Genomic DNA, 14,863 nt, shown 5'->3' with positions numbered 1-14,863 from the left:
AGCCTCACGCCCAGCGCAGGGCGGGGCGTCCGTTGCCAGGGCCGCGGGAAGCGAAGTGGCCGCCGCCATGGTGAGCGCCGGGCCTGGGGTCGGTTGGGTGGGCTCTTCGCTCGGGGTTAAAGCAACGGGGCGCCGCCCCCCACCCGCCTTTACAGGCACCCAGCGGCAGGGGCACCGCGGTCTCTTGATAGGTCCACGACTTAATGATGATTTGTATAAGTCGCTGTTGTGTTTGTTTTTTTTTTCCTTACCGCAGGAGGTTACCGGTTCAGTGCTTGATGGATATAAATCGAATCCATTTCTGTCGCTTACTCGCTAAAGAGCTTGAGGAGATCACAATCTTATTTCTCCCTCTTATCGCAGACGCTCGTGCCCTGATAGTTTCCCGTTCACTGTTCGTGCACGCTCAGATCTAGTTTTTGCTGTGTGTAATTTTCTCTCAGTGCGGTGTCCGACCTTCATAACGTGTGCCAGCTGAGGTTTCGCTGCCACTAAACAGAGCAGAACTCTTGTTTCTTGTGTCCCAGTTACTCGTAGTGCCAAATGATCTCTCTTTTCTCCCGCTCCTGGCTGCATTCTCCAATCTAACTGTGATCCACTGTAACCTTCAGGGATTTTTCCCCGTGTTTTTGCTGTTAGTTTTCCCCTAGATATTTGAATTTATTTTCTTGGTTGTCACTGTAATAATTTGCAGCCATCTCTATGGGATTACAGAATTTCAGACCATTTCTCAGATCATCAAAATCGCGTTGAGCTCTGTTTACCAAACTGCAGTCTCTCCCAGCTTAGTGTGAGCCTGGATTCTGAAAGTGCATTTCTCTGTTTCACTGCCAGCATAGCAATGAAATAAAACATGACATAAAACCAGGTGGGTGACAGAACATTTTGGAACCTTACTTGAAATTGACTAAATTGACTTACAGCTTGCAAGAGAATTATTCCTAGTTACTTCTGCACGTGGCGATTGTAACTGTGCTTTAATGTAGGTTGCAGTTCCCTACTTCACTTGCCAGAACATGGGGTGTCTTAGATTGGAGGTCCTATCAAAGCCAAGCGTGTCACATCAGTGGCTTCTTCCTTACTTACTTAGCCCAGTTACCATATCTGAAAGGGAAAACGGTCACGACAGGATTTTTTTCTTGTCACATTAACGTTATCAACTTTGTATAACGTTCTGTCTTCAGAGATGCTCACTGATTTTCTAATAACTCATTCTGTTATCTTCCAAAGTCTGCAGTTGAGTGAGCTGTCCCATCCTTGATCTCCTCCAGTCCCTGAGGCCGTTCTCTACAGCTGCTCAACAGTACGAGTGGGTTGAGGTTTCTGTGGCTGCTGTCCTTAGTGCATCAGAGACCATTTCATGTGCTGATGCGAGTATGTCTAACTTCTTTAAACTCTTCTTTCTTTCCTTGTTTTTTAGTTCTGTGCTCTGGCTTAAACCAGCTAAATTACCTTTCCAGTTGTAACCCGCTTATTTGCTTCTGTGAGTGCTGCAGTAAGAAGAAACTCTGTATTTCAGTTTCCTTCTTTGGTTTCATCCTAGAAGCGGGATACTGTAGTAAAAATGCTAAGTCACAGCTTGAAGTAGTGATTGAACACCTGGTAGGAAGGCAGGGCCAACTCAGGGGAGCTCAGGTGCAAGCAATGCTCCTGATTGACCAGAGGGGGTGGAGCAGTATCTACTCTTTCCCAGACCTCTTATAAGGGTTGGCAGTGGAGGTAAGGATATCTTTCTGGAGGTTCCTGTATTTGTGAGGCCTTATAAATGTAAGTATCTTCTTTCTTTTGTTTCTGTGTCTACAGCAGTTGTGTTTGAGCTGATCCTTGCTTGTTGTGGCTTAGGATTTTGCTATTCTGCTGTCATTGCTGTGCTTTCCATTTTGCTATGGATATATTTTTTTTCTAAGGGTTTGATACTGGGACTTAAAGCATTTAATCTCACTCATGTGTTTTTTAAAACCTCTTTTTCTCAGAAAGACGGAGTTAAAAAATAAATGACTTCTTCCTATGTATTCAGTTTTTTCTGCAAGTCAGGATTAAACATCAGGAACCTAATAACATCCTGTAAGTAATGAATTTCCTGGTAGGAAGTTTAGTATGCTTATAGCACTGTGTTGTTTATAGTCAGTGTAAATTGTGACTGTGTTAGTTACAGTGTATGTATCTACTCAAGGTGAAAGACAATAATCCTGTTACAAGTCATGGTTATGGCCATGGAAAGAAAAATGTAGTAATGTATTAGAGCATCATGTTGAGAATGTTAGTTTTTATTTATTCATGAGTTTGTTGTACTCTGTCACTTAAAAGCATTCTAGATATGGAAACCCACCATTTACCTGGGAAAAATAGCTTTTGTGTGCAAGCAGCTTGCCTGGCAGGTACAGAGCCTTATTGCACTCAGGCTGCCTATAGGTGCAGTTCCATATTTCTCTTCCTCTGTTCTTTAATGCAAGCGTTCTTGTCACCACAGCTCTGGTAACAGCAGAGTACATTAAAAAGCATCTTTTTCCATCTTGCACGCAAAGAACAGGTGGCTTAGTCTAATAGGATGTCAGCTGGGTTTGATTTTATGGGTGTGGAAGCATGCAGTGGAATTTGAGCTTTCAGCTTCCTTAGTTCTTTCTACAAAATCAGAAAAACATCTATGAAGTAGACTTTCCTGGGCTAGGTTGCCCGAGCTTGCAATCATGCCATGTTGACCACTATCTTGAGTGTAACTGGAGATGAGCAGTTCAGCACACTCCAACAAAGATTTTTCTAACAACTGTGTTATATGTTTGTTATCTTCAGTACATTGGTAAATCCCCAAAGCCTGGCTCAGTGAATGCTAATACAGAAGTGCTTAGTTAAGGCAGGGAAGAAAAATAAGTAATTTTCTTGTAAAATGAGTAATTATTTAAAATCGGTACTTTTTGAAAAACAGCTTTGATTCATCAGTGGAAGAGATTTACTTTGTGATTTGGGAATGGATGTTAGAAAGTAAGTAGTACATCAGCCATTCCTACAGCACAGCTGCAGAACCCTGGGTTGCTCATGGCCAGGGTATCTTGTGATCAGATTTTCAGCTGCAGGCATTATAGAGGCAGTACAGCTCACAGGCAGCTGTAGGCTGCAGTTTCATTTGGGATCCAGTAATTTCAGCCATAGTGGATTAGCTGGCAAAATGGGATGTTTTGTGTGAAGAAAACTCTCATTCAGGTATGATCATATAGAGAGGCAAAACTTTCCCACTTCATAGAGCTGAACAAGTGCACATTTGCAAATGACTAGAAGTTATTTCATAAATTCTGTACCTTTTGTTGCAAAACTCTTGTACTTAAAAAAAAAAAGTTTGTTTTTTTTTAAACTCTTCCTGAAAAAGATGCAAAACCTTCCCTTGAGAACAGCTTTCTTAATAGTTGTGAAGACTTGCTTTTGTGGCCCAGAAACCAAGGCTGAATTTCACTGCAGATGACCACCCTGATTTTTTCCTCTGCAGAGTAAGTGGCCCAAGCCTTTCCATTATAAGCTGGCATGGCACAAACATGTTTCCTGACATAATGGTTAACTCTCATTTGCAGCATTTCATCATTGGGAAAGATAAAAAGTGTTGCATGTTGAATCTTATAAGCATCTGAATTATGATATGGTTTCTTCTTGAACTAATGTTTCCTAGTAATGCTAGTTTTCTCTTGGGCAGGTGGGCTGTGAATGCAGCAGAAGGTATATCTGATAAAATAACAGAATCTTTGGCCCTGTATGAGCTGAGTGAAAACTGCTAAAAGAATATAACTTTCCTGTGAGATGTATCTGATTCAGCAGTGGAAAACTGTGTTCCAGGAACTCATTCTGGGTTTGATACTGCCATCTTTATGATATGACTCGCTATATAAAATACCACTCTACATATATAAAGCTGACAGATTCGAAATCCATGGGATAAATTGCCTCCTACTCTAGCCAGCTCTGAGCTGTGGCTTGCAGGAGCTGCCATCCCTAAAAGCAATTTTAGATGCAATGATAGCTCTTCTGACTGATGTGTCTGAAGTAGCTGATGGTATGAAAGGCAAAGTTATCTAGAATTACATAATGATAAATTCCATTTTAATCTCCCTTTATTACCCAGAATTGTCACTCAGGATTCTTCAGATTATAGCTGCAGTTTTTAATAACTTGGCACATCTATTCTAATTGTATGGATTTGACTTTTTTTTTCTTTCAATACTGTTAGAAAGTGAAGAAATTCGGGAATTATTCAGTGAAGCATTGCCAGGAGCATAAGGAGAAGTTGCCAATTGAAAGTTTATGATTTAAAAAAAGAGATTTATTGACAGAGTCAGTGGTTATTTAAAGTGTTTTTCCAAGCAGATTTCATATGGATAAAATTGATACTTAAGAATGTTGTATTTGAGCTCTCAATTATTTTTTAAAGCACCTCAGGTTACCATAAGAAGCCCACACATCTGTGTAGGATCTGGAGAAACTGAGAAGTTCTGATGGATGTGACCCTGAAAGAAAGTTTGGCAAGAAGCAGCCAAACTGACAATGAAAACATCATTTAGGCTGGGAAGGACTTGCTGGGGTAACCCAGTTTGACCTACCTTTCAAAAATGGTTCTAATCAGCTCAGGTTGCTTTGGGACACACCTGGGTGCATCCTGAACATATCAAAAGATGGAGATTCTGCTCCCCTGGGCAACCTGTCCTGGTGTTCCCACCCTCTTGGTTAAAGAAAGGAATAATCAGATAAATCCTTACTGGAAATTCCTGTGTTTCAGCTTGTGTCCTTTGCCTTTTTGCTTTCACACTGAAAAGGCTGGCCCCATCTTGCAGTCAGGGAGCTGAGGGCTGCTGTCTCTCTCACTTTTCTTCCTCCCTGGCTGAGCAGGTCCTGCTCTCTCAGCTCCATCTTGCATGTCTTGTTCTACAGTCTGTACTGGTTTTACTGGCCAGTGGCAAAATTCTGAGAAGCACAAGGTTTTGCCTTTTTCTATGCATTTAATCTGTGAGAATAGTGAATCTTTGAAAAGGACTTTTGGCTGCTCGGTTAAATGTTTTAACTAAGTTCCTAAAAGTAAATAAAAATTGCAGGGATCTATTGCATCCAGGTGGGATACTCTGTTAATGATTAGCTGACTGCTGAAAAATGGAGGTTGTAAGGATCACCTGTTGCTGTGAGCCTGGAACCCTGAGGCTTTTTCCGTGAACACTGACTTCTATTTACTGACTTTTATCTACAGCTGTGGCCACTGTGAATAATCACTGAAAGTACTATTTCATGGGTGTAAGAACTGCTTGGCCTAATCACAGAATTCACAGAAAGGCCAGGATTGGAAGGGACCTCAAGGATCATGAATCTCCAACCCCCTGCCACTTGCAGGACCACCAAACTCCCCATTTAATGCCAGACCAGGCTGCCCAGGGCCCCATCCAACCTGGCCTTGAACACCTCCAGGGACAGGGCATCCACAACCTCTTTGGGCAGCCTGTTCCAGCACCTCACTACTCCCTCTGTAAAGAACTTCCCCCAACATCCAACCTAAATCTCCCCTCCCTCAACTGAAAACCATTTCCCTTTGTCCTGCTGTTATCTACCCTTTCAAAGAGTTTATTTCCCCTCCTGTTTATAGGCTCCCTTTAGGTACTGAAAGGCTGCAATGAGGTCACCCCACAGCTGCCTCTTCTCCAGGCTGCACAAGCCCAGCTCCCTCAGCCTGTCCTCATAGGGGAGGTGCTCCAGTCCCCTGATCACCTTTGTGGCTCTCCTCTGGACCCTCTCCAACAGCTCTCTGTCTTGTACTGAGACTCCAGACCTGGGCACGGTATTCCAGCTGGGGCCTCACAAGAGCAGAGTAGAGAGGGGCAATCACTTCCCTCTCCCTGCTGGCCACCCCTCTTCTGATGGAGCACAGGATACCATTTGCTTTTTACCATTTTTGCTTTTTTTCCTTTGAACGCTAGATGGTGCTCCTACACTTGCAAGTAAGTGGCTCTTGGAAACGTATTCTTGAGAATATAACAGGCTCTCTATTTGCGTGGGATTCTTTAACTGCCTTATTCATTTAAAAAGTCATCTTTTTTTCTGCAGAATATTCTAGCATGCTTATAAAGAGAAGGTATGCAGAGGTATATTAATGGGAAGTGGGAAATGTGTGCATGCATACTTGAGGCTATGTGCAGATTCTTTTATACCAATGCCATGCGTATTTAGGTCTTTCACTAAATTTAGTAGCCCTTCTGTTTTTATCCTTTCTGTATATTTATTCACTTACTGGAGTTGTGGTTGTGGAGCAGGACTAAGTAAAGCAATGTGTTTTCTGGTTACCTAATTACAATGCTGACCTTAATGTGTTTGTTCTCTATTATGGCACATTTCTTAATTGATTGGGCTGCGGCTGCTCAGCCTGAACATTCACGGTTCATTGGTGAGAAGACATAGAACTGTAGAATCATAACAGTTGGAAAAGGCCTCTAAAATCATGCAGTCCAACTGTCCACCTACCACCAGTATTTCCCCACTAAACCATGTCCCTTAGTGTAACATCTAAACATTTCTTAAATACCTCCAGGGACAGTGACTCACTCACCTCTCTGGGGAGCTGTTGGACTAACAGTGGTTGCTGGTGGCATCTGTGGAGCTGGCAGGCTGGGCAGCATCAGCAACCCTGCTCTTCCTCCTTTCAGTGTCCAGTTTTTGCATTGCAGTGAGGAGTGTAAAGAAGTGGGAAATGAGGATGAACTAACTGGGCTGCCTTTGCCATGGTTTTGGAGAAACGTGGTAGCAGGTTACACAAGAAATCTGGATATTTTATCCATCAAATCTTTCTATTATGTGAAAGGAATGGTGATGACTTATCCTGTTTCACAAAAGGATGAAGTGGGTTGTGTAGTGTCTTTTTTCTGAAAGTGCTGAGCATTAAATACAGCTGTGAAGGTGGGGAAAAGTAATGTGATCAGAACCATATACAAGACTGAATGTATCCTTCAGTCGCTGCCTGCATCCATCAGAGACCTTCACATCTCTGGGAACTAATGTACTCTGCTCCAAACTGTGGTGACGAAAGTTCTGTGCTCTGGGAAGAGAAGTCAATTTTTAAATTGCCAAACATTTATAAAATTGACCTGTAGAATTTCATTAGAAATGGCAGAATTTAAGAACAGGGTTATAAGTACCCACTTTGCTTTCTTTACCCCATAGAGGTTTTTACTTTTTGACAACTTCACTAACGGGAAGCTGCTGAATGGTTTTCTTTTCTTATGACAAATTCTGTTCATGTTAACTGTCAATAGATCAACAGCAGAGTATAGAGTAAATGGGCATGACATCTGTGCTAGCTGAAACCTGGATTTAGTCCAGTTACATTAGAGTTAATACTTGACACAATTTAGGAGAAAAATAGTGTTTTAACTTCAACAGTTGGTTAAACAGTGGCGTAGGCAAAGTACTTGCTTTAAGTGCCCACTGTAGTAAATAAGAAACCTGTCAGCAGAGTTGTTTGCTTACTTCAGTGGATCATAAATCTTTACTACACTGTTATGTGCTCTGAACATTCGAGGTAGATGCAGCATGTGTGGTCTTTGGAACGTTCACACAAACTCCTGGGTGTTAGTGCTTGATGGTATCAGTGGGCTGAAGGACACAAACTTCCTTAGCTGTGATTCCAAGGCAAACAGTTCTTGTTAAAAATGATTTTCAGAGGATTATTATGAGCTGAGATAATCTAAGGATGCTGTAGGAATTAGGTTAGGCTGAAGTGCTGTTGAAAACTTTCATTCAAGATTTGTAGGTGTTTTCCTTCAAACCTTTACTTCCGGTTGCTTGTAGCTTTCTGCAGGTTTTAATTATTCTGCTTGAAATTTTCCAGATAGCTTCTACTGGGGGTTGCAAATTTAATGGAATAAGGATTTGTGGGAAACAAATTGAAAAATTTGTCAGTCCCAACAAATAAGTGGGTAAGCAGGTCTTCCTCCAAGAGCTTTTAACAAAGAAATAGTCATTGTAAAGGAAGACTACCTTTGAGTATTGCTGTCCACATTAATGTTTGGCCAAGCTTTGTCTTTCAAAAGTATGCGTACAGTGCGGATGAGAGCATGTAATGCAATGCACACAAGCACCTCAAAGCGTATATAGCCCTCTTGCCCTCTGGGGTCACATGCAGATGCTGACCTCACTCCAATGTCAGAGACCCAGCATTCGGTAGCTCATCAGGGCAGTGTTGGTTCAGTGCAGGTTTCAGCCTGGAGAGAAGAAGGCTACAGGGTGATCTAATTGTAGCCTTTAAGTACCTAAAGGGGGCCTGTAAACAGGAGGGGAATCAACTCTTTGAAAGGGTAAATAACAGCAGGACAAGGGGAAATGGTTTTAAGTTGAGGGAGAGGAGGTCTAGGTTGGATGTCAGGGGGAAGTTCTTTACTATGAGAGTGGTGAGGTGCTGGAACAGGCTGCCCAGAGAGGTTGTGGATGCCCCGTCCCTGGAGGTGTTTGAGGCCAGATTGGATGGGACACTGGGCAGCCTGGTCTGGCATTAAATGGGGAGGTTGGTGGCCCTGCGTGTGGCAGGGGGGTTGGAAATTCGTGATCCTTGAGGTCCTTTCCAGCCTGGGTCATTCTGTGGTTCTGCCTCTTGTGGTAAATTTTTCTAAGCACCTGAGCTGTATGCTCAAATATTCCAAGTCTGTATGCAAATCTTTCAGGTCTGTGACATAGGTTATTATGTAATGGATGCTTTTCTGAGTTAGGGAAGTGCTCTGCTTTCACTGCAGTCAGTGTCACACTCTTTCTGAGTTGGTGGAGGCCAACAGTGTGCTGCAGAGCACTAATGTCTCTAAGAGCAGTTGTGAGAGTTGCACCAGAAGTAATGCGTTCTATTTTATTATGTTGGCCCATGACTTCAAATGGTTGCGGTAGAGCAGAAGGTGAACATTCCCACTAGTATTCCCTTACATTTTGTTGCTAAGCCACAGATGGCAGCAGAGAGGCAGTCTGACAGAATGCCTGACATGGAAGTGTGGGTGAAGCAGGGGTGTGGAACTGAATTCCCCCATGTGGGGGGGGGGGGGAAAGGTATCTGTTGCCCTTCATTGATGCTTGCTGAGTATTTGTGGAGATCAGACAGTGGATGTGAGCACAGTGAGGTGTTGGGTGATGCATTTCAGCAGTGGCAACAGCAATGTGAAAGACAAGTGATGTTCTGGGCAGACATGCACAGCTGTTACACCACAAAATGAAGAGTGTCTTGATCAGTTAATCAATGCAGATTGGCAGATTACAAGAGGGAACTTGGTTTCAGTGCACTGGAAGTGATGGTGGCAATGTTAGAATATTGCGAAGCTGAGTCCAAATGAATGGATGAGTATAATGAATGCTTGCACAGAAACTTGCATACGCTGTTCTGTCTGTTCCTCAGGATTTAGTGAACCAATGGTAGGCTAGAGGGGACAGTTTCCTACATCTAATCATTACCAGTGGTGAGGCGTAGTATCTCCAGTACATGTCACAGTCAAAATGGCAGTCCACGGAGTGGCAGCATGCAAATTCCTCATTACAGAAAAAGTTAAAGATGGAGCCCTCAGCAGATAAAGTGATATGCACTGCCTTTTGGGATAGGAAAGGGGCAATCCTGGGTTTCCTGGAACCCCTACCGCCAATTCTGACCACTTCATTGTAATGCTGACTAAGCTGAAGGCTCTGACTTGCGGAGTTAGGCCAGAGAAGACCACCTTTCTCCTGTAACACCATGTTTCTGGCCCCTATGCCAGTTGGAAGATGGTGGAACACACTGTGATGTTGTCTGGACCGTCCTATCACAATCATTGTATGTAGCAACTTTTTGCTCCTATTTGGGCCAGTGAAACATAGACCGGATGGGAAACGTTTCACTAGCAATGATGATGTCAAAGCAGGTGTGAAACAGCAGGTCGCAAATTTTGGTGACTCCAGTGCAGACTCTTGTTCACCACTGGTGAGAACGCACAGCTAATGGTGGTGACTCTGTTGAAAAGTGTTTTGTAGCTGAGAATTTGCTCTGTCAAGCAGTGTTATTGTGCTCTTTGTATGTGATGTAGTTTCCATGGAAATAAATAGGAGGTATTGTTTTTAGAGTGACCTATGTACATATGACTGCATCGTGGCTCATGTGTTAAATGAGGAGCTATTCCACGACAGACTGTTTGGCTGGACTTCTAAAGCTAGAATAGCAATACAGGATCCTGTGGCTGTTTTAGAGGAACTGCATTGCAACATCATTAGATAACATGAATCCTTTAAGTACTTAATTACATGTGATTACAGAGGGTTAGAATTAAACATTGAAGATTTCAGTTCTTGACTCTCTTATGTGAGAGACAGGGAAAAAAATAGGGAGTATCTTCCACTAATCATGCCTACATGCTTCATGCAAAGCCTGCAGGGTTTGCATAGTCTAGTAAGAGGATTTCTTCCTTAGTAAATTGACAGAAGGGCCAGATGACTTGCGAGGTAGCTGTGCACATTCCTGAATCTGAGAAGAGAATTTTGTCTTCAGCCTTCTAGAGCTGTGCTCATCAAGACCCGTGCACATATGGAATCATTTTGTTGAGCCAAAATCCCAGTCGAAGATGATTCACTTGGTCAAAACAGAGGCAGAAATAACCATTACTTCGCAGCAGACGGCCCAAGCAGCAAGTCATATAAGCAGGCAGTTCTAAAGGCATCTGAGAAGCTGGACACCTGTGATATTGGGAGTTAGGAAACTGGAACTAAAGAAAATAGCAGCTGTTTATGGTAGGGTGAATGTTGTACTTGCAGCTGTGTTTGATTCATATATTAATATTAAGTATTTAATAACAAACCAACAGTTTCATAAAGTTATCTAGAAGAATTCATATAAAATTTTGAATAGGTAGGATTTGCTTTATGCTGAGGGGGGGGAAAGGAGATGCTTTCAAAATTCACCAGTGAACTTCTGAATTTGACATTGAATGAGAACTGCTTGTAGTCAAGGCACTGTCATGGAATCTGCAGTTTCCAGGTGTTTCTCAATTTGAAAGTGATCTTTTTGGCCCTCTGAAGAAAAGCCTGTTGCAAATGTGGGGGGAGGTGCAAGAGCAGCGAGGCGGGATGTTCTAAAAAAATACCAGTTCTAAAAATTATGCTGGTGCCAATATCAGAAACATGAACAAAGAGGAGGAGGAAGATGAGGTTTAAGAGACAGAGCTAATTGAGAGCTCTATCTACGCAGTGTTGTGATTTTAAGTTTTACCTGGAAGATATCCTGTATTGGAACTGTGGAAGACAGAGATGGGTTGAATAACAGAACTTAATAAGCGTGCATTGCTGAGGATTTATTTTGGGATTTAAGGGTGATTACAATGCTGAAAATGAGAACACTTTCTGCCACTCAGTATGCTATTTGCTAAATACCACCGGTATGTCTGAAACCTCTCATTTCTTGCAAAATGGTTGCTAGCATTTAATAGCTTAGTTACTTCTGCACTTTCTTTTTACTCTTTTGCACCTTTTTCTTTCACAAATTGATATATCTATTTTAATGAAGTATTGATGATGAAAAATTACTTGTACTGTGTAAATAGAATTTTTTCACATAGCTGCTTTCAACCTGTTTGCCTCACAAAACAAAGCTTATGTCAACGCAGTATGCGTGTCTGACTCCCATCTTCTTCCCTTGCTTTTCCCCTGGTAAGTTTGAGGTTTACTGGCAGATGTCAGGTAGGTTTGATAGAGGTATAATGATGTTCCTCTGGGTGTCTTGGGAATGGGAGGGAACCTTCCAAGGCATTTTTAAAGGAAGACTTCACTGAGTGCAGCCCTGGTGACACTTCAGAGAATCCAGGTGAGTTTCAGCCTGCTCTAATACTTGAGCTGAAGAAAAGTTGCATTAAGAATGGTCAGGGTTGAGAAAGACCAGTGCAGAAAACCAGGCCTCATTCTTATGATTTCTTGCTATTTATTAATGTCAGGTGGCCTTAAAATAAGGCAGAGTGTAGTGATAGAGAAGTGTATTTGCTTAATCTTGTCGCCTATTGAAGTGAAGTGTACAGACCTTCTTACTTAATCAAGCTGAAGAACATAGAGAATGTGGAAGGTATGAAGGCAGGCTTACATAATGAAACAGCAAGTCTGTGATAAAGTGACTCTGTCCATTTTGCTGACTTTTCCTTTGCTCTCTGAGGAGCATCTTGCTGTAGCAGTTCAGGTATAGACTGCATTATAGGAAGCTATACCCTGTGTTATGTAAACTAAAATGGCTTTACAGTTCTTCTGATACGAATACCCTCTATTTACCAGTGCCCAGGGAAGGGCATGCCCTTCTAGACTAAGGATTTTTTTGGAGGAAAAGAGGCATGCAAGGTTAAGTGGGCTTGCCTGAGGTAGCACAGGAAGTCCATGAAGAGCTGGAGCAGAGAGATCTCAGTTCTGTTTCCTGTCTTCCATCAACCTTCACTTAACAATCCAGAAGACATTTCATGACGTTTTCCTATTCTCTTGGATAAAAACTTGTGCAAATGGAGCTGGGCAACTCATTAAGTATTTTTGCCATCTTCTAATCTAATTTAGCTTGCCACGTCTTGTGTGATGTTTCAAGTTCAGCGTTTTATGTAACACTTTTGTAGAGATTCAGATTGTTTAAAATGGTTTTGATTTTTTTTTTTTTTTTTTTTTTGGTCCTTCAGGTTCATGAATTTATCCGCAGGGGGCTGTCACATTTGAGATGTCCTTACATAAAAGAAAAGCACTCCAAGCCCACTGGCAGAGACCACCTTTAAAGCTAATTAAAGTGACACATTTTGTCTGGATTCAGAAGCACACGGTGCTACTTGTAAAGCCAGGTGTCCTATTGGACATGCAGCTCCCTAGGCAGGCGCATAAGTAGACTTCTTTATGTTGGATTCAGCCTCATATTGTCACCTGGAAAGTTTGAAATAATTTGTATCTTTGACTTTCAATACCATTTTTTTTTATTAAAAATATTCCTGCTCACCCAAAATATGTCAGACAGTATCAACAGGTTGAGATAGAAGGGAAAAATTATTGCATTTTTCTATAAGAACTATATAAGCTATAGTTAGGAAGATTCAGGGCAGGCTTTCTGGAAAGTTTTCTCTATGAATTATGAGAAGTACCCATTCGATGTGAGAATCATTCTTGTGCTAGCCCAGTGTGTTCCCATTAATTTTTGTACAAGCAGCTTTACCATTAAAATCCATGCTCAAGCACACCTTTCCCTGTGACAGCACAGAGTTTTACAAAATACAGAATGCTGAGACCAAGATGGATCTTTCTGGCTCCGTTTCAGCTTCTACTGAGGTTTCTGCAGTCTTTTTATTGCTTCTCTGGGAGTTGATTCATGTGCTTTTGTTCTCCTTCTGATCTGATTTCAGAATTACTGGGAAAATCGAAGGAGCAGCAGACGTAAATCTACTGAATTAGAACAGTGATATTATTTGTGACTCCCAAACTTTTAAATATGCAGGCAGCAGTCTGTGAGTCCACGTCACATATTTCATGCACATTGAAGTTTCTGATAGCACATATAGATTACTGATAGCATGTAAAGGTGGACTTCCTAGATATCTTAGGTCTCCTTTAGTTCTGAGGACTATTTCGATAGTTCCATGTGAAATTTTCTTGAGTATTAAGCTGTAGAGGTTATGAAACGTTGCAGGCTGGTAACTATTGTATGTGTGGGTGGTTGCTTCTATTCGGTTAGAGATCAGAGAGGTTACAGCTGGAGATCGTGATGGGGGGGGGGGGGGGGCGGAAGTTACTTGTATACTAACACAGGGAATCATTTTAGGTGCCCTTTTCTTAGACTGTGATGAGCCAGAAAGTACATATGTCCAGTAGAAAACAGACTACTTAAGCACTTATTTCCTGTTTTCTCCATTATAAGAAAAGCTCCACAATGAAATTTCTAGTCAAAACCAGAGGAAGATATAAAAGTGTGCATCCCATAAGAATGAAGTGATGTGGCAGTCGGAAACATCAGAATATATTCTGCCTAGTTTGGATTGGAGGGATGTTATTTCTCCACCTTTGCATGCAAGTTCCTTAGTGCCTGAACTCTACTGTTCCATCCACTGTTCCATCACATTCCTTCATCTGAGAATCTCTGAAAGCTCCATTTTTGTTTTACTGTTGAACAGAAGCCCTGTGGAAATTTAAGAGTTTTATACAGCAAGACATCTTTTCCTGCCCAGCTTACTAAGCATTCTCCCTTCTGGTTATGGGCTTCATTGGCAGCTATGTTCCAGACAAACCATTTCCCTCTACAGCATGAGTTTTTATGAGTGCTTTGGCTTCCAGAATGTAGCCCCACACTAGCTGAGAGCTGCTGCTACTTACATCACTTTCAGTACTATGTACATACAATATTTGATTTTTTTAAAAAAAGTTCAGCTGTATTTCAGTAAATGTTTCTCATAAGCACGGAACCATAGAAACCATACTTCTACTGCATATTCATACATAGAAATATAAAGTAAGAAAAACCAAGCTAGCTAAACCTGATGTGTATCAAAACGTTTTTCTCTGCAGCCCATGAAAGAAGAAAGATTATTTTTTTCATCTTCACATTAGGTAAATTTCTGATGTCACTGATTTCTTATATGCTGGTTTTCACAATGAAAAGAGCCTGTAAAAACTGAACTTGAATTCAGTAACTCTAAAACCATTGGTACCTAAATATAAAGCAGGCAGTTACTTCTTGGTTTTCTGATGTCGGAATTTTTTCCACTGATGTGAAAACTAAAGAAAATTAAGTTTTATTGCTTGTGTAGTAGCATAGCCATGAAGGAAGAGTCTGCGTGTGATTGTGATGAGCAGAGAGACGAAATGAATGGAAACTGTTTCAAAGGGAGAAGTTCTTGTTATGATATGCATAGAT

The 14,863-nt window shown here is 41.7% G+C and overlaps 1 protein-coding gene across 2 annotated transcripts in view; it reads left to right on the top strand.

Annotated features, from left to right (window-relative positions):
- Nucleotides 1-14: 14 nt before the first annotated feature.
- The window catches only part of NME7 (NME/NM23 family member 7), a 91,895-nt gene continuing 77,046 nt past the window's right edge, over nucleotides 15-14,863 (top strand). Inside the window, exon 1 of one of the 2 annotated variants that reach the window (XM_042866665.1) lies at nucleotides 15-70. In XM_042866665.1, the coding sequence (XP_042722599.1) occupies nucleotides 68-70 (3 nt within the window). In that variant the 5' untranslated portion in view covers nucleotides 15-67. Of the gene's footprint in view, nucleotides 71-1,977; nucleotides 2,065-14,863 lie in introns of those variants that run through there. The other variant, XM_042866666.1, reaches the window with a different exon arrangement.

Source organism: Lagopus leucura, unplaced genomic scaffold (genome assembly GCF_019238085.1).
Source record: "Lagopus leucura isolate 7727_CA_CO unplaced genomic scaffold, USGS_WTPT01 Super-Scaffold_100001, whole genome shotgun sequence".
Classification (NCBI taxonomy): domain Eukaryota; kingdom Metazoa; phylum Chordata; class Aves; order Galliformes; family Phasianidae; genus Lagopus; species Lagopus leucura.
The sequence above is the reverse complement of the archived record's forward strand: the minus strand, read 5'-3'. Positions and strand labels throughout refer to the sequence as shown.